Source organism: Lagopus leucura, unplaced genomic scaffold, assembly GCF_019238085.1.
Source record: "Lagopus leucura isolate 7727_CA_CO unplaced genomic scaffold, USGS_WTPT01 Super-Scaffold_100002, whole genome shotgun sequence".
NCBI lineage: Eukaryota > Metazoa > Chordata > Aves > Galliformes > Phasianidae > Lagopus > Lagopus leucura.
This window is the reverse complement of record NW_024962263.1, coordinates 36,943,801-36,963,459: the sequence shown is the minus strand read 5'-3', so window position 1 is coordinate 36,963,459 and position 19,659 is coordinate 36,943,801. Positions and strand designations below refer to the sequence as shown.

Below are 19,659 nucleotides of genomic sequence, written 5' to 3'. Positions count from 1 at the left end.
TGAAACATATCTAAACATTAAAGGCAAACAATTGGAAATCTTTGATGCTTCACTTCTTTTGGAATAACAAAAAAAAAGCAAAATAAAGTGTATCAAAATGTAGAGTGTTTTAGAGGAGGACTGTTTTCTGAATCACATTTGAGCTTCTTCAGTGGTTTCATACCTTTTTTCTCCAACAGTAACGCATAACTATGCTGGTGTTAAAACCAGCTGTGATAAATAGAATTTTCTTCAAGATCAAAACAGGCAATATCTTTATTTTTTGCTTTGTTTTGTTTTTAACTAGAAAGAATTTGCATAGGTAGGTCTTAAAGTTGAGGCTGTTTGGCAACTCATTATTTGATTTAGGTTTGGTACAAGAAACACTTTGTTTGGAGCAAACAAAATATTTTAATTGCTATACAAATTGTAAATGCTTAATTATGTGAATATAGTCAATATTTTGAAAATTGAATGTTAAAAAAATTTAGAGGTGAGAGAAATTATTTGCCTGATGCTTCATCACATTTTGTTCATTTTCATGGACTTTCGTGGTCAAGTGTTCAGAGTAAAATATATCAACTTTTTCTTCCTGAGTGCATTCTCAATACATGTATCTGAGATGAAGCATATTCTGAAGCTCTATACTGCACGCCACAGCTCTACATGCTGCCAAACAGATGTCTGCCAGCATTCATTTATTAACACTAACAAAGGCAGTACCAAAGACAGCAGAGAGCTGGCCTGAATGCTACAACAGGAGAAGAAGGGCTGGGGTGGTACAAGAACTCTGTTTTCAAAAGGAGAAAAAGTTCTTCTACACAGAAGAACTAAAACTGAACTGTTTTTACAGTCATAACAGAACATAGAACTAAAAGTGGGATTTAGCTCACAGTTTGAGCAATCTAATTTTATCTGTCTGTGTATGGAGACCAAAGCTCCTATTATAATCAAACTGTGAAAATAGTCCCAGCAAAACCTGAAGAATTATTCAGCTCCCGCTATGGAAATTCCTTACTTGAACAAAGCACAGTCCATTCTACAGATTCTACATTTACAACAGAAGTTCTGCAGCATAGGAAGTTCCGCACAAACATGCGCAAGAACTTCTTTACAGTGAGGGTGACGGAGCACTGGAACAGGCTGCCCAGGGAGGTGGTGGAGTCTCCTTCTCTGGAGATGTTCAAGACCTGCCTGGATGCCTACCTGTGCGACCTGGTGTAGGGAACCTGCTTTGGCAGGGGGGTTGGACTCGATGATCTCTGGAGGTCCCTTCCAACCCCTACAATTCTGTGATTCTGTGATTCTGTGAAGTTTGCTCTTAGTTCCCACTGGAAGACAGGTCTCTGACCTAGGACCAAGGTTCACACCCTGCAGTACACTGTATTAATAGGGACCGCCCCATGTCTTCAGGAGATCAGTGTTCTTCTCTTGCAAACTCTGCAGTCTCCTCTTTCAAAGAGTCTCCTTCCTATCATCAAATCAGCTTCTCACAAACAGATCTGAAGTCCTGTTATGACATTAGACAAGCTAAACCAGCTTATTTCCATGGAAACCAGACTGATTGTTAACTTTGTCATCTTTCTCACACTGCTAATTTGAATGTGGCATTTGAATAAACTATCATTTGTTACCGGAGTGTTATTTGTTATGGGTGAAGATGCTAATGCCTCAGAAGGTCCTGAAAACATTTACCACTACCTTCTTTACTTACCAACCACAGTGAAACTCATCTCAAAGGTTTTATTTCTTCCAGTAGCCATGCAGCGGTACTTTGCGAAGTCGGAAGCTGTGATGTTTTGAATGACAATCGTTGAGCTTGCCTGACCAGAGCAATCCACCAGTGCACGTTTTATGAAATCTGAACCAAATCTTCGCTCTCCTCCTGAGTTACACAGGACAATGGTATCCGTCCCACCTGCTTTAATCCTTTCCCATTTCACTTGCTGCACCAAACCTCCAATATCGTAAGGGCAAGTAAAAGTGACACTTCCTCCTGGCTTGGCAAACATCAGATTACTTTGTCTCTCAGGTATTTCAGAAGCATCTGCTGAAAAACAAACAAAAACAGGAAAAAAGCCCACTGTTATTTATGCCTACATATGAGTATATTTCAATATTTTTCTAGCCCAACCAGCTTTAATGGAACTGTGAGGTTGTGCTGACATTTCAAGAAGGCTATTTCTATAAATTTTGAATATATTAACAGTTTAAGCAAATATTCAACAATGTAAATTATGGGATCAGTCACATAAAACTTGTGATATTCTTATTCTGCCTTCACTTCATTGCTTATAAAACTAAAATAGTTTGATGTGCCCTTGAGGACATGTATTAGCAAATTATATTACATCACATTCCGGCCTATAAACTCTCATTCAAAAATCTCACCATTTAAGATGAAAAATATTCTTAAACACTCCTGTACTCAGGAGAAGTCTGTACAACAGCCAGGCTATTTGAACGGAGACTTACAGATAAAGTTAAGATTACAGCCATATACAGATCATAGATGTATTATATTTTAAATCATTTAGACTGAAATTTCCTTTTTCTGAGTTTCTATTTTTAGTAATAGAATTCACTCTTTACACACCAAATAAACACTGAAAAAACTTCCAAAGCAAATTTGTCAATGTTTCTGGTATTCAGAGACTCAACCACACATGGCTTCTAGAATGCAATATTTGTAATGCATATTTTTCACAGTTAGGACTAGCACTATCATCTTTTTGAAGACTTTGGTGTTGAATAAGATTAATGACCCCACTGCTTTTTGTACACTGTAAAAGGTCTGATCTTTCAAACTGTTCAGTGAGATTCTGTATTTTATTTACGTCTTTATGTCAAAAAATATCACTAATATATACTTGTGTGCTTTCTGTTATGTAAGGTAACAACTGCAATTCATGAAGGAGAATTAAGAAAATTGCATAGGAAAAATGATATTCATTAAATGAATGAAAATCAGTTAACAAACCAAGCAAAGAAAAAAAAAATCTTAATATGAATTTATAGCCAGATTCATGGCATTGGATGGTTGCAGCAACAGTCTGGATGGAACATAAAACTGTGGGACTGAGCTAAATTTAGATCATATTTGGTATAATATTTTTATTATAAATATAGGAGCAAAAATGCTGGTTTGATTGTATTAATTGGAATGCTGGTTGAGGTGCTGGAGAAATCACCAGTATGGGGTGACCTACTTAGCCTCTAAGCCAGCTGCAAAAGATTGCAGGATTTCATGTGGGCAAGAATACCACCCTAAACCTAGGAACAAATGATTCCATTCATATTGGCAGGATGAAAGTTTCACTGTGGCAGTCTGACTTCTGACACTTGCCTGGTCTCCATGAAACAATGAAAAATAGGAATGAAAATGTCTAGCCTACAGTTTTTAATAATTTATCAATGGAACACAGAACAGAAAAATTACATTCTTTCTGTCTTTGGAGACTAGAAAGATTGAAATATTGAGATGCTGAAAGAGAAAAGGAACCATGTCTAATGAGTTTACCTAAAAAAAAAGAAAAAAATGAATAAAGAACCTGAAGATCCATGAAGACTGCAATGAAGGAGACAGAAAGTTAATGATAGACAAGGACAGAAAAGAAAGAAATTCATTAAACCGAAAAGAAGACATAACTCAGGCTGATATCTGGGGCTGTTCAGCCTGGAGAAGAGAAGGCTACAGGGAGAACTGATAGCTGCCTTTCAGTACCTAAAGGGGGCTGCAAGAAGGGAAGGAACAGACTCTTCAGCAGGGTCTGCTGTGACAGGACAAGGGGAAATGATTCCAAACTAGAAGAGGCGAGGTTTAGACTGGATATAATAAGGAAAAAGTGTTTTACAGTGAAAGTGGTGAGGCACTGGAAAACGCTGCCCAGGGATGTAGTGGATGTCCCATGTCTGAAGACACTCAAGGCCAGGCTAGATCAGATGCTGAGCAACCTGATCTAGCTGTGCATGTCCCTGTTCATTGCAGGAGAGTTGGACTAGATGGTCTTTAAAGTCTCTTCCAACTCAAACAATTCTATTATTCTAAGAATTTACTCAGAGAAGTATTATTCATACAACGGTACTTGACATTTAAAAATGTCAAGTTCCTGAAGCCACTATAAAATTTTATTTTATTTTGATTTTTTAGACAGAGAGCAGATTCTGATCAGCTAGGGAAAATTAATAAATAAAAAGGGAATTGATATCACATCTCTCTTTTGACCATCATATTCTAACAGGTTAGATCCTTTCTCGCTTTCCACTGGCTTCCAATAACTGCCTGCTTAACAAATAATGTGTATATTTGTCTTATTCACTGTGCAACCTTAATACTTCTAATGTGCAAGCCCTACTGCTGCTATTCCTTTGAAGCCTCCATGCATCCTCATCTGCTCCTGTGTGTGTGCTTGCTGTCCTACTCATTTCCTGCCAATGTCACCCCAATGCCAAGGTGCTTCTTATATCTAAATATTCTTATTAGAGAAATTATAATGTATACCTGTGACTATGTACCTCCCTCCTTCCAGAGAAATTATACCTGATCCAAAAAGGCAGCATCAAGGAGTACATAAAAATGGCCTTCTTCCCCACTGCCCTGCTATACATTTACTAGAATACATATTACACATCTGGTGAACTGTGAATCAAAAAATCAAGAAAATCACAATCATGAGTATGTGTTCTTTCAATTCATTAGCTGTGTTACATTTGTTCAACAATATCTCAGCTTCCTAATAATGTGCAATACTACTATATATTATTGTGTTCCGCAACCTGTACATTACAAAGCTGATGTTGCCTTGCAACTTCAGTGAAAATATTCAGTACACAATGCTAATAATCACAGAATCCTAAAATTATGTAGGTTGGAAAAGACCACTAATGCCATCCAGTCCAACCATCAGTCCATCTCCACCATGTCCACTAACCATGTCCATTAGTGCCACATCCCCATGTTTCTTGAACCGTGACTCCACTGCTTCCCTGGGCAGTCTGTGCCACTGCCTCACTGCTCTTTCTGAGAAGAGATGTTTTCTTAATATACAACCTGAACCTTCCGTGGTGCAACTTGAGGCCATTTACTTTTGCCTTGTTAAAAGTTAAGAGAACTATGTAGGAACAGCCAAACTAAAATAGGAAGATTTTTTTATATTCTTAGTCACTATACACTCTATCATAGTTATTTTCACAAACATTGTGATAGATTTTAATTCTTTGCTTTGCTTGCATATTTTACCTGGCAGTATGAAGCAAAGTTCAGGCATTTGCACTCCTGATGAAAGATATAAATCACTTTCATCCTTACAGTATGGTACTGTGCAAAACTTGATTATGTAATGACAAGCAGTGGAGAACCAGGCCTATATATTTCTAATTCAATTTTCCAAGTACACTGAAACGTTTTAGGCTTTTGTTCTAAACAATTGTCCCATTCTTATTCTGACATCCACATTAGAACTGTTCTTTCATCTTCCTTCTCCTCTGCTTAAGCACTTGCTTTATTTAGCATCTTTCTGAACACAGTTTCTTTGCTTTCAGCCTGGTACGTGTGGGATGAGCACCTCCTGTTCTGAGAAATATTTCTATGGAAAAAAGGCACACCCGCACATCTTCGCCCCCGCATGCACACAACACAAGGTGTCACACCATGTCAACTTTTCAGAAATGCTTTAAAAATGTACTATTGCTCCTGATAAAAAGACTTCCCCTGCCCTCTGCTCATTCTGGTCTAAGCTGCTGCTGTCCGCTCTGCCTCCACTGCAGTCCTGTCATTGCTCCTCCTGAAGAGAAAGCAGTAGGCGGAGACAGCACTCGAGGGAGCCACATTTTTCTTTGCTTAGTAAAATATAAAAGCTCCACGTTTGAAACCCTCCTTGTATCATTTTTTGGTATAATGAGATCTCATCATATTTTGTGACTACACATATTTCCAGTTGGTTCAGGTCCATTAGACATAAAGAGAGAAAAAAAATAAGCACACATATTTTAAAAAACATAATCATGCAATGTATTTCTGGAAAGTAAATACATTAAGGCATGAATGAGTGCAAACCAGATTCTTTAAAGATTTAAAGGATTTAGCAACTAAACTGCAATTCTGCAGCAGAGAATTGATGAAGTTAAGAAACCCCACTTGGGAGGGAAAACAAAATAATTCTGTATTTTTTTCCTTATTATAAAGAACTAAAACTCAAAATAAATGTTATGTAAAATTTTGTTCCCCATTCTTTTGGCTAGATATATTCAGACTTTCCACTTTTTATTCCTGTCCTGTTCACTTCTGTTTGTTTGGTTTTTTGTTTGTTTCATTCTTTTGATCTCAGAAAGGATTAGCTCATTGTGATTCATCACTGGAAAGTTACTTAGATACTTAATCTTGTTTTCAGCTAGATCATTTATTTTTAAAGTCAGTGAAAAGCCTGTGACATTTTAATTACAGTTAATCATGACTTTCACCTGTCTCATACCTCTAATCTTACATCAGACTCCAGAGATTTACTCTGGACTACAAAAATGTCTATGTCAAACATTTTCGGGAGGTTCATGTTGGATATCTGGAAAAGGTTCTTCACCAGACTGTGCTGGGCACTGGAACAGGCTGCCCAGGGCAGTGGTCACAGCACCAACCTGTGTTCAAAAAGTGTTTGGACAGCAATCTCAGTCATATTGTCTGATTTTTGGATTGTCCTGCTTAAAGCCAGGAGTTGGGCTTGATGATCCTTGTGAGTCCCTTTCAACTCAGGATATTCTATAATTCCTTCTACTTTGAAGCTATTAACAAAGAAAATATTATTCATACTTCAACATTAGTACTGCGACTTCAGAAGAACAAAATTTCAATAGAGTAAAATAAAATGCACTGAAAGAAATACTTTTACAGCTTTGCATGTTTCTGCTTCTCTGCTGAAGCATTAAGTTTAAGCAGAGGCCTAAGGACTAGCAGCACTAGAGTTATACTGTTAACATCAGTAGCTGCTGATCAATGTGCACAGTGATGAGAAATGAAGATGGTAATTCACACCATATCTTCAACCATCCCAGAACACAGATTTTTTTTGTTTTCTGTGCTCTTCTTAGATCTCTAGGTCAGGACAAGCTTATACTATTCAAACTGCTGATATCAAAGCCATCTTTAAAGCTGCTACCCTTAGGAAGTACTAATTTCCACCTGAAATAACAAATGAGCTTAGGAGATTTTCCAAAACTGCAAAGTTAATTTATCTCCATCACAGAAACAAGGTTTGATGCTTTGTTTGTGTACACTCTTGTCTTCCACTGCTTATAATGAAAAACAAAAGAAACTGTAGATGAAAAGCAGTCTCAACATTCTATGAAGATGAACTTTCTGCAGGGATTTCTACCTTCAAGAAAATCAACTTTTAGATGAAAAAATACTTCAAAGCTGACCCCTTCACCCTTCCTCAATATTCTAGATTTGGAATTGCTTTTAGCTCCCAAACTAACATCTTGTGTGCACATGCCACATAATTCTGTCTCTAAAAAAATCTTTTTTTTTTTTAATGAAAAAGGAAAATGGGGATATTTGGCTACAATATAAGTTATAAGAGCAGGTAAAGAACTTGATTTCTTATGAGTTATTGTCTCAAGTTCTACAATCATCCTAAAAATCATCACTAGTGCCATGTTCGAAAAAGATTTGTTTTTGTTAAAGAGAGTAAAGAGATTGTAAGTGCTAAAATTTTTATACCCCTATACATTTACAATGTCGTTTTAAATTATATTATAACAATCTGGTGAATATGTCTGTACCACCTATTAATTCTCTGTGAGTTTATAGACACTTAGCACCCAATTTTAAATCACCTCCAACTCAAGTTTGTTTGTGCAATACTGCACAACCCCTTGTTATTTTGCTCAGTCTTTAAAACTGAATTTTAGTTACATGGGGTGCAAGGAAAGGAAGAAGTCCGAGAGATTATGGTGCCAATAAGAGTAAGAAAATCATCTGCTATTTAAGTACAAACATTTCTGAGCCAGAAGAATTTGATCATTAGGAAATAGATTATCCAAGAAGAACAGAAAATGCATTATGCCAGGGTTTGCCTGTGGGAGATTCTTAATGGTGTAAGAGGTCAGAATTTCAGATTTTCTCTCTCTCCAGGAAATTAATCAGTTCAGAATAAAGGGAATTTACTCACAATCAGAGTTCTAGGAATGACAGAGGATACTGTTCCCAGCCTTCACTTATTGCTTATTATTTTATCAAAATGGTTGAAAATAGTAAATGCTATACTGGAAAAATGCATGTCACATCATAAGTATGTGCATGCATGTGTGTGTGCACATATGCCTGTGTACAGCTGTGTGCCTCATTGCTCACATCTTATAAGAGAGAGAATCAGAGATAGAATCATAAGCAAGAAGAGACACCCAAGGATCACCAAACACAACTTCTGGCTCCATATAGGACCACCCAAAATCAAACCCTATATCTGAGGTTGTTGTCCAAACACTCCCTGAACAGACACTTGGGGTCATGCCCACTGTACTCTATTGCAGACCCTTTCCCTAACCCCTAGCTGTCCCTCCCCTGATACAGATCCATGCTCAAGGTGAGGCCACACAGCACAGAATGGAATGGGACAATCCTTCCCCTGCCTGGGCCTGATGCACCTCAGGGTGCAGTTGGCTCTTTTGGCTGCCAGTGTAGAAACAGTACATCACAATTGAAGCCATACAGGATAGAAAAGGCAGGGGAGAAGGGAAGGGAAAGAGTGTGAATGGTAAAACTCTTAAAGACAAATATTTCTCAGGAGGAAAAGCCAGTGCTGGAAAAACAGCGGACAGTGTATATACATACCTACATTGCCTGGGAGCATAACTATTATTTTAATGGATTGTTTCATGAACTGAATATGTATTGGAGAAATAGTTCACAATAGGTTTGTTATGCAGTTTGGAACCAGGTAGGAATGTAAAAGAAATCAATATACCAACATTCTACACTGCTTATTTCCTCTTTTTTTTTTTTTTTTTTTTTTTTTTTTTTTTTTTTTTTTTTTTTTTTGTCTTTATTGAATTATAAATTATATTGTCTGTCAGATAGACCAGCTGAAAGGAAAGTTCAGAATTAGAATTATAAACAGTAGAAAGAGGATCTACTTCTTTGGAAAAATGTTGGATAACTATGTGAATCTATAATTCACCTTTTCACCTACCTCTGTTCATTTCATAACCTAAAACATATTTTTCCAAATGGAACATTGCCTTTCTTAGATAAATTAATGATATGTATATTTAATTTCAAATTGTCAGTTGTCAAGTTGTCAATACACATTTTCTGTTGTCCTCTGCAATTGCACACACTGATGATTTCCAAACACCATTATCTCAAAATCTCATACATATTCTTTCAAGTCTGTTTAAAAAAAAAAAAACAACAACAAAACAAAGTAATAAAACATCTGAATCTAGATCTGAGTGTCAGAGAAGTAAAAGTTGATACTAGATATAATACGTTAGTAAAGTTGAATAATAAAGCTATTTAATCATCTGTGTGAAGAATTTATCATTACTGCACTCTAGAAACCTCCACGAATTCTTGTGCTCTGCTATGTTTCTCCACACAGATAGTTTAATTCTCTAACAAGGATCAGAGAACGGCAAGCTTCCTCCTCTACTGTGAAGGCCTCATGTACTTCCTCCTTGCAAGGACATTGGTAGCAGACACCCACCATAGCATAACCCATGTTGGTCTGCCCACTATTCCCAACCCATAGACTCTCAGATGGTTCATCATCCGCAAGTAAATAGTTTCCTGCATTCCCACTGCTTTCTTGCATAAAAGGCCACACAGAATCACAGAATTGGAATTTTGGCTGAAAGGAACCGCTAGAGATCATCTGGTTCAACCCAGCTGCCAAAGCAGGCTCCCTAGACCAGGTTGCACAGGTAGGCACGCAGGCACGTCTTAATGTTTCCAGAGAGGGAGACTCCACAACCTCTCCAGGCAGCTTGCTCCGGTGCTACGTCACCCTTATTGTAAAGAAGTTCTTACATACATTTGTGTAGAACTTCCTGTGCTTCAGCTTGTGGCCATTTCCCTTTGTTCTGTCTCCATGCACCACTAAAAAGAGACTGGCCTCGTTCCTTTGCCTCTCATACCTTGGAAATTTATGGATATTTATCAGATTCCCTGTCAACTGTCTTTTCCCAAGTCTGAACAGACCCAGTTTGCTCAGCCTTTCCTCATAAGAGAGGTGCTCCAGGCCCTTCTCTCCACTTCTTTGCTAATCTGGCCTGTCCTTTCTAAAGAGCATGTATCCATCCATTGCAGCACATGAGTAATGGAAGCCATCCTAATGAGATCATAGCTTTGTAGCTATATGTAGAGTTCTAATTCCTTATTTGTTTCCCCCACAGTGTGCACTGGAGCACAGAAACTTCAGATGGTTATGCAGATTTCCAAAAAATGTACCAGAGCTTCCTCACAATGCTGCCCCCCAGCATTTCCTCATTTGGGTGCACACATTTGAGAAGGCCATCCTTCTGCATTGATTTGTTGTTTTCAAGGTTTTGCTCTTACATGTCATCCCAACCCAGCCAACTTTTTTCATTCATGGGTTGCCATCTGACTTTCCTATTGTCCTGTTAAAGGTCCCCTCATCAGTTTTGAGTCTGATCAGCCTAACGGGAAAGGTGATTTTTCCCCACTTGCTCATCTGGATCCTGCTTCTTCTTAATGGTTCATGATCTTCCGAAAGGGTCCCTGATGATAAAACTCAACAAAGAGCAAATAGCATCAATAGATGAACAACTCAGAAGTGAGACTCATCTTCAAATTATCATACATCTGTTAACAATTGTGGTATCCAGTGAACACAAAAATTGTGTTCATTAAGAAATGTTTAGAGGGAATGTATAAACCAACTCTTCAAAATTATCTTATGCTGGTAAAGAGCACTACTCCTCATAGATTTTTCCTTAACATTGCACACTCTGGTATAAACACAGAAACTGAGAGTACTTACTACTATTTTCTTTCTTAAAAACCAACAAGTAATATTAAAAAAAATAAAATAAAACAGCAAAAAAACAACATACACACACACACACAAATACAATAAACAGTGCTGAATGAAAGAGTCTGCATGTTATAACTGCCTGCTAGCCGCATAGAACAAAAATCACACTTTCTGTTTCTGGAAGATAATTTTTCTCATGTATATAAACCATGTATATAGGCAAGATAAAGGACAATATTCAGCTTCATTCAGTAATGCTGAGGCTTTAGCAGGAACATTTTAGCTGATTTATTTTAAGAATGTAATATATAAATTGAAGACAATTCTGATGAATATAAGAATAGTGAAATTCAGAAGAATGAGCTAAGAAGGAAAATTAACTATTTTTGTTTAGAACAGAGGGGAGGGATGACCGAATTTTGATAATATGGGAGCCTTCCTTCTATTTTTCAAAGGGAAGTACTAAAATGAATAAGCTTTATATTAAACATGAGGTATATAGGTTAGATGTAATGGGGAAAAAAAATCTCATTCCAAGGCTGGTTAAGTGCTAGAATACCTATGCAAAAATATGCATAAATTTCCAATATGGGAATTGGTTATGGATGATGCTTATACTTCCTCAGAATAGAGATAGATGAGATGAGTTTGCAAAGTCTTTTCCAACCTGATTTTTCCACTTTTTTTGTAATTTGTTTTGATATAAGCTTTTCCTCCAGAAGGGAAGGTTTTCCTTCTGCTCTGCTCTAAACAGGCTTTTTTTTTTTTTTTTTTCCCTAGCCATTTTTACTGAATAGAGATCCAATCCTCAGTTCAGCACAGGAATTAAAAAGAAAGAAAAGCAATGTTTAACAGGTCAATAACCACAGCAGAGGTATGAAAAAGGCAGCTTCTTCTTGGCTCCATCCTCTTTCTTTTTAATTAGGTGCTGATAGTGTGGTTGACACTGTGTAAAATACAAAGATAGCCCTTGCTCTGGGGAGCTCAGAGTCTAAGAGCTGAGGAATGAAGATCCCTCAGCGCTAGTTCTTGTTTCTGTGTCCTTTAAAGGGATGATAATGTTTCACTGTAGACCTATGAATCACAATCTAAACTGAGACAGAGATAAATAGAAAGCAAGCTATTTCAGGTGAATAGGGACTTGAAAAAATATCTATACATTGTACTGGTTTTGGCAGGCAGAAGAACATTAATAAAGAAGTAAGGGCTGAGTGGCATGGATATCATCACACTAGCTAAGAATAGAAAAGCTCTGTCTCTGCTATCATAGAAGAGGTTGATCACTCTATTTAAAATATAGGAGTACTTCATGGTACAGCTGTCATTTAAATACTCTATTAAAGAACTTCCATTCTTATTCAAAGTTGCTAGCAAGACACATCCCCTGAACAAACGATCAAGTGTCACTGACTACAAAACCAAAAATTTAACTGTGAATTAAAATAAAAACAATAAAATTAAAAAAATTCAGTTTAACAATAAAAAATTCTGCAGCCATGCATAATTCATGTTACATGATGTAAAAGTTACTGTCAAAATAATATTTTCCATTAGTACATAGCATCACTTTTTAAAGTCATAAATCACTAGTAATATTTTACTTTCTAGCTGAAAATAAACTACTTAGAATAGTGTCTTCAAATATAAATATCTCTTGTACTGATAAATTAGAGAGGAACCAAAGGATTTAAGACAGGTCTGGCAAAGGACCACATAAACAAATGGATCGAAGTCCCAGCTGGGGGACATTGGAAATGTTTCTTTTCCCTGAAAATATTTTAGAGAAGGAAAAAAAAGGAGAGGAGAGGAGAGGAGAGGAGAGGAGAGGAGAGGAGAGGAGAGGAGAGGAGATTGCAGAATTTCTTCTGCTTCTTTGCTACAGTTAGGTACATGAATGGTGACTGACAATATTTTTCTTTGTTCTTTCATCTAAAAGTAAAATTGCACACACACACACACATATATATATATAATAAATCTGCATTTTAAATGCTTTCCCTTCTAGCTAGCAAACATTTGTAATGTTTTGTAACTCAGCAATTTCTGTGCGATGTCTCCAAGTCTAGTGGTTCTTCCATTAGCAGTGACTTTATTCTGTGCTCCTCACATTTTACATGGTACCTAAAATCAGTCTTCAGTCATACACATCTAATTGCTGTATATAAGGAAAAAGATTGTCCTTAAACTGTTCCTTAAGGTGAAACATTGTAAGTAGTAACCAATCCTACAGAATCTTTTCATTAAAAAACAAACAAACAAAAAAACCAACAAATGTGCAAGGAGTTTTTCAGGAAGTATGGGTTCTATTGGTCTAGTGCAGGTTGTGACTCATAAAATGTAGGAATATTAAGAAAATGCTCTTAAATTCTCTTCCAAAAACTGCTGCATGCACATTCACATTACAAGATAAAAAAAAGTGATAGATTCACACAGCTGGCAGATATCTTCCTGTGGGATGAATAGACTATTCTTTTCCAAAGTATTGATGTAAAAGTAAAAAAAAAAAAAAAAAAAAAAAAAGGCAGAAAACAATCTCAAGTTCTCTGCAATTATGTTACAGAATTTCAGTACTGCAAATGCTTGTAAAACTATCCTGTAGTTATGTAGCGCGTGAAGTAGCTATGCCACAACTGTTATTGCTTTACTGTCTGTATCTCTGAATCAATAAAGTAAGCATGGGTAGCATCGTGCAGCCTGGGAGAGCTCTTTCTAATGTTTCACAGATATCCTAGAAATCTTAGCAAAAATTAAAGGTGAAAAAAAAAAAGAGCAGAGTATGTCCTAATATTTTTAACATATCTTCTGAAACAGCCCCAGGACAAATTTGAGATCAGATCTGGTAAAAAACAGAAACAAAAACAAAATCAATTGCTACAACAATTGTGTCAAAAATTGCTCTAAATGATGATTTATCACCACTTCTAGGGTCTTCCATCTGTCAGAGATGCAAAACTGATAGTATTCCAAGAAAAGGCATCTGTAATGAGAGCTATAACCTCCTCCATTTCTCAGGACTTCTGGTCATTGTGGCAAGTCAATCATTCCTTATCCAGGATTAAATTTTCTTCTCTTTAATTTTTTTTCCCTTGGTGGAAAACGAAGCTAGCTCACCCCATCTATCACATGGTGGGGTGAAGAGGTTTTCTGTGATCAGAGAGTAAGTTGTAAAAAAGAGTTTTGCTGATTCTCCTACAACGCCAATCTGTTTTGAAATGTGATTCAGTTAATGACTGAATCTTTACATACAAAAAATTGTAAGTGTGGAAATTTGCACATACACACACATTTGCACACTTTTTTTTTTTTTTTTTTTTTTTTGTAATTTAAGAGAGTCATGATCCCCCAACTTTTCTGACTGATTAGTCTCATATAGTGTTAAAGGCCTGCTAGCACTTCTGTGTTGCTCAATGGTGCTGTAGTGGTGAGACACTATGAAATATTAACTCATCAAGCATTAGCACTTGATGTTCCTATGGTGCTAATGAAAAAAATGTTGACAAATCATACCAATTATACTCACTTTGTACTCACTTTTGTTTTTTTTTTTTAACTATACAAAGAACTTGGGAAAGCAGAATCTGATTCCTGACCTCTTAATTAAGAGTAATGAAACACCAGAGCAACAGAGAACCATTTGAGTGCAGAAGAATTCCTTTTTGGGTAAACAAACAGTTTATCCATGACACTTTATGCAAATTTTCATACTTATGTGATTTAGCAGGAAGATCTGTGTTCCATAGAGTAATAAGTCAGTACAGATAAAATCTGGAACTTCTAAGTGGCAAGGTAGTGTAAATTAAATTATAATCCAGGTTTCAGTTTTGGTTAACATAGAAAACTTATTAATATCAGTTTAAATTTACCTGTGTGAATATACCAAAGAAAACTTCTATTTCATTTTGAACTTTGTGCTCACAAAGTTGCATCCTTTTAAAGACAGCTCCAACTTTAGCTTAATCAACCAATCTTGAAAAATAAAACCATAAATTATGAAGCATTAGGCATAATGCAATTCTCCAATTCAATGAATAAATTTACTCTATTAAAGATTTGTTGATTTACTGTTTAAATAGAAGAAATGGATTTTACAGTGAGTTGCTCATTTATCTGGGGTAGTAAAGGCAAATTAATGTTTTTCTAAAAAATTATGCTTATTGTGAATCAATAGACAGATCCAGAAACCAAGGAGGGCAGTATAATTAAAAGCTGTTTTAATAACCCACTAAATGTTTTTTTTCTGGTATTTTGGGCAGATTTGTGTATAACAAAGAATATAAAATTCCTTTAAAAGGACCTCATTTTCCTGGACTTCAACTATCAAGCAGTGTATGTTCATCCTACAGAGACAGATCCATTTCTGATGAAAGGATGAGACTAACACTTAGCTTTCTCTGGTGAAGAATACAAAAACTTTCAAAGCAAACACCAATGTCCTAACTTTGCCAGCTGACAAATAAAAAGAAAAATTATTCATATGCTATCAGCAGCAAGCTGAAATACTGGCAGCATGGAAGCAGAACTGAAGTTTACTGTTGATTTAATCAAAGCAAGGTGTCATCCAAGGAATTTAAGATATTTATTACTGATGAGTGCACTATTAAAAGGTAGATAAAGCCTCACTAATAACAATTCTTCTATAACCACTACATTAAAAAATGCCTTCTCTGAGATCTGTTTTTAATAACATATTTAATTTGCAGAGTAGATTGAAACTGCAATGTTTCATCTTTGCTGTTGATATGCTTCCTTTTCTCCAGATCAGTGAGTACAAAGATCTTGTTTATGAGCATCTACTGGGAGCTAAGCAAAATTGATTTTTCCTGTTCTGAGAAACCTCAATTCTTTAAATGGGAAAAGATTAACTTCTATTCAACGTTATTATCTTTTTTTTTTTTTTTTTGTAGCAAGATTAAATATATACAATGCAAATATGGATGTTTTAGTTTTGAGGTTTAAAGTGCTCCAATGAAGTGAGGTACCCTAAATAGTGAATATTATATCCAATGCTATCATTTTAAAAATGTGACTCTGATAAATGATATTTTTTTTGTTTAGTTTACAGTGTGCTGAAATCTGTAAGTGGATTGATTACATAAGTATTAGACTGACAGATAGAATCCCAAGGAAGCTCACTACCTAGCTAACTACAAAATCAGACACAAATAGCTGAGGTCAGCACTTCTTTGGCCAGACAAAAAGGACTAAACGAGCTTGCAAACCTCTACTGCATCTAACTTAATTTTTTATTAAATCAACTCACTGACAGAACTCTGGTTAAACAGAGCCTCAGAAGAGATCTAGTTTGTCTACTGCTTTTTGTAAATAACAACCTGAATCTTCAGATCTTGGGTTATTTAAATGCAACAAAAAAGAAAATGTTTCTAATGCCTGGAGTTATATTAACATTGAACAGACTGACAGAGAAACCCAGAGGTACTGTTTCCAAAAGTTATTCCTTTACATAATAAAACAGATGCTAGGCTGAAGCAAGCAGTCAGAGAAGACACTCAAGGAATCATAGCTGAGGAGCTGTGATCTGAACTGCAAGCCTACCCTGAGGGACCTTTTTAATTCTTCCACCAGATGGACATTCCCTCTCCATGCAAATAATTGAACTGTATGAGTATGCTAGTGGACTACAAAGGCAGAAATAATTTCAGTTCTGAAATAACTTATGTAACTAATCTGAAAGAAGTAGAATTATAGCTTTTTTTAAAGTCAGGCCAATAATTTGTCTGGCTTAATTTCTGCTTTGATAAACATCCATATTTAGTGATAAAAAGTTAATACAGATAGGAAAGCAGATATGGATTCCTATCTCATTTCCATTACCCAAATTGGTGTTTAAAATCAAGTTTCAGAAGTCTTCAATGGCAAAGGTAGGAACAGTATAACTTGAAATTATTTAAATTACATATCTACTACAATATCAGCTCAACTATTTATTTGTAACATTGAAATAACAGAGGTTTAGAGAAAATAAATTTGAAAGTAAGATTTGGAGGGATCAGGCTAGGAATTATTTTTAATCTTCTTTCAAACAGAAAGAAACAGAACTAAACTCCTTCAACTCATTCTTTCCTAACTACAAAATGCAATAAAATATTGAATGAGGTCTATTTCCACTTGGGATGAGAAAGAGATTATCTTTACATTCACTGTATCAAACCAATAAACCAATAATCAAAACCAGTTGTCTTCTGAAGGCTGTTCTATCATTTGTGTGTAATGAACTTCTAAGTACTAAATGACTACAGTTCCACTCCTGTCATCAGGGAATCTCTGTACTTTGCACCAGAGCTGACCAATATAAGCAGGCATGCATAGAAAAATACTTGAATGGGCTTTTTCTGCTCTTTCTCACTCAGAATTGGAAAGGAAATCAAATCAGATGAGTCAGATAGTTAGAGAGCCTCTGGAAAGTGTGTGAGCAGCTGTACAGAAAGTACATAGGCATAAGTGAATCTGATCTTTTTCTTCTTCCTTTTTCCATCTTCAAGCAGGTTCCTTTTAAAGAAAAGGTCATTCTTCTTCATATAAATGTCCCCTTTTTTTTTTTTTTTTTCTGCCACACCATTCATAAATGTTTTCACTTGCTGTTGCTGTTTTTTGTTATTGTTGCTGTTTTGTCTCTTTGTTCATTTTCCTGTTTTTCTTATTTTTGAGACCAGTGCACAGTAGCATCCTCACTATAAAGCACAGCAATAAAAATCCATTACCCTCCATGGGCAGTCATAAGGTTTAATTCAATTCTCTGAGAAGATCCTGCAGACTATAGAAATGCACTTCTGAAATGATAGTTGCTATGTAAAGTCTGACATGTGACACACTGGTACTGTGACATACATCTGTGTCCTTCAGTTCCACTCCTTATTTCCTACTTCTCTTAAAATAAACTTTTGTTAAAGCAAAATAATAATTTTCTGATGTGTTTGTACTTTCACCTAAATTACTCCATTTATATGTGCAGTATAACTGAAAAGTTACAGAGCCAGATATTCCCTATATTTGCATAAATTTCTGTATTGCGTATATCAGAAATTAAAAAAGTGATGAGAAATTTCCTTACCTGGATGAATAACTTCTATTACCTTCTCAGAAACTCCATCTGGATAAGTTACAATGGAGCAAAAGTAAAAACCAACATCTTCCAAAGTACTGTTGTTGAAGGATAAGGATTGGTCTTCCCTGGAAGTATTTTCATAATATATTCTTCCCCTGTATTTGTCTTCAATATGTATGCCATAGATAGGATGCAAGACAGCAATATTTTCTTTATGACTTCCATTTTGTTTCATCCAGGATGTCTGTATTATCACAGCTTTTTTTGGATATATGCATTCCAGTTTCATCTTCTCTGAAAGCTTTACAGTTGAATCCACAAACCTTCCTTCCACACTGGCTAAAACTAAGAAATACATACCGTTTGATTACAAACATTATTAAAAATTGAAATTATAATAAAACTCAGAAATGACATTAGCAGCATCAGAAGTAAAATTTTGAGGAAAATGCTCATAAAAAATAACCACAACCCACCGATATTGTAACTATTTCTAATGTATGAGTATGACTGGAAAGTTATTTGTGTGAAGCACACAGTGACACACTCGTGAGTTGTGATCATATGCGTAATTATGTAAGAGAAAAAATATGATAGCTAGGAAATATGATAGCTAGGAATAGGAAAGAGATCTTACTTCTACAAAGTTGGAAGACAGCAACAAGGAAAGCTGCATGGTCCATCTCAAAGAACACTGGAATCAGTGACTAGCGCTATGGGGCTTTGTGCAGTCTCTGCACACCACGTGCAGTTCTCAGGGGGAAGGTTTTACTTTTGAAACATGAAAAACATCACTAGCTTTTTACTTTCACATTCTAAAAGTTGTGGCAAAGATGCGCTGAATTCATATATGAAACTATCTCAGAGTAAAGTTTTCCACTACTATTGAATCTCCAGCCATATGATGACTGATGTAGATGATAACTGATGAGATTTTCAGCTTTCATCAAAACAAGCCAATAAAGTTCTTCTGTGCCATTTAGCCCAAATCAACATCTGTCTGCTATTCAAGGAGTGAGAATTTTGAAAGAGAATACAGTTCCTATGCTTTAGAGGTTATAATCTCACTGCAAAAATATAACATCCTTAAAAATAGGAAAATACTATACACAAAACCTTGCTTTTTTTTTTTTTTTTTTTTTCCCCCAGAAACCTGGGCTTCATATTCCAAGTGATGCAAACTTAACAAAAGTGATGCATACTTAACAAAAATGACCCTCAATGAAAATTTCTTATGATCTTCTCTTAATAGTCTTCATTTATGTATTGCGTTCTTTTCAATTCTTTTTAATACTAAAAGAATTTCCTCAAGTACAGGAACTTAATAACAGCACAAGTTTTAAGGACCAATGAAGCCTTAGAATTCAACCAACTTCTATGAAGTATCTTCATGTTTTCTAAGAGCAGCACTTACATACTATTTTCCTGGAAAAATCATAATCTGGATTCACAAGATCCTCCCAGAGTGTCAATAGTCCATCTGATCCTATCTGAAAAATCTAAATAGAAAAAAATTAGTTGGAGGCTGAGTTTCATTTGTATTACAGCTATCTTTTCAATCAGATTTAAATGTTTACTTACATTTATCTTATCTCAGGAAATGGAATGATTGCTGGTAACATCATGAAA

At 35.8% G+C, this 19,659-nt stretch overlaps 1 protein-coding gene across 1 annotated transcript in view; it reads right to left on the bottom strand.

Moving 5' to 3' along the window:
- The window catches only part of CD226 (CD226 molecule), a 29,635-nt gene that overhangs the window by 8,752 nt on the left and 1,224 nt on the right, over positions 1–19,659 (bottom strand). The window contains exons 2-3 of the mRNA XM_042868931.1: positions 18,037–18,375; positions 1,694–2,029 (exon numbers count right to left, since the gene is read on the bottom strand). Coding sequence (XP_042724865.1) covers positions 1,694–2,029; positions 18,037–18,375 — 675 coding nt within the window. The remainder of the gene's footprint in view (positions 1–1,693; positions 2,030–18,036; positions 18,376–19,659) is intronic.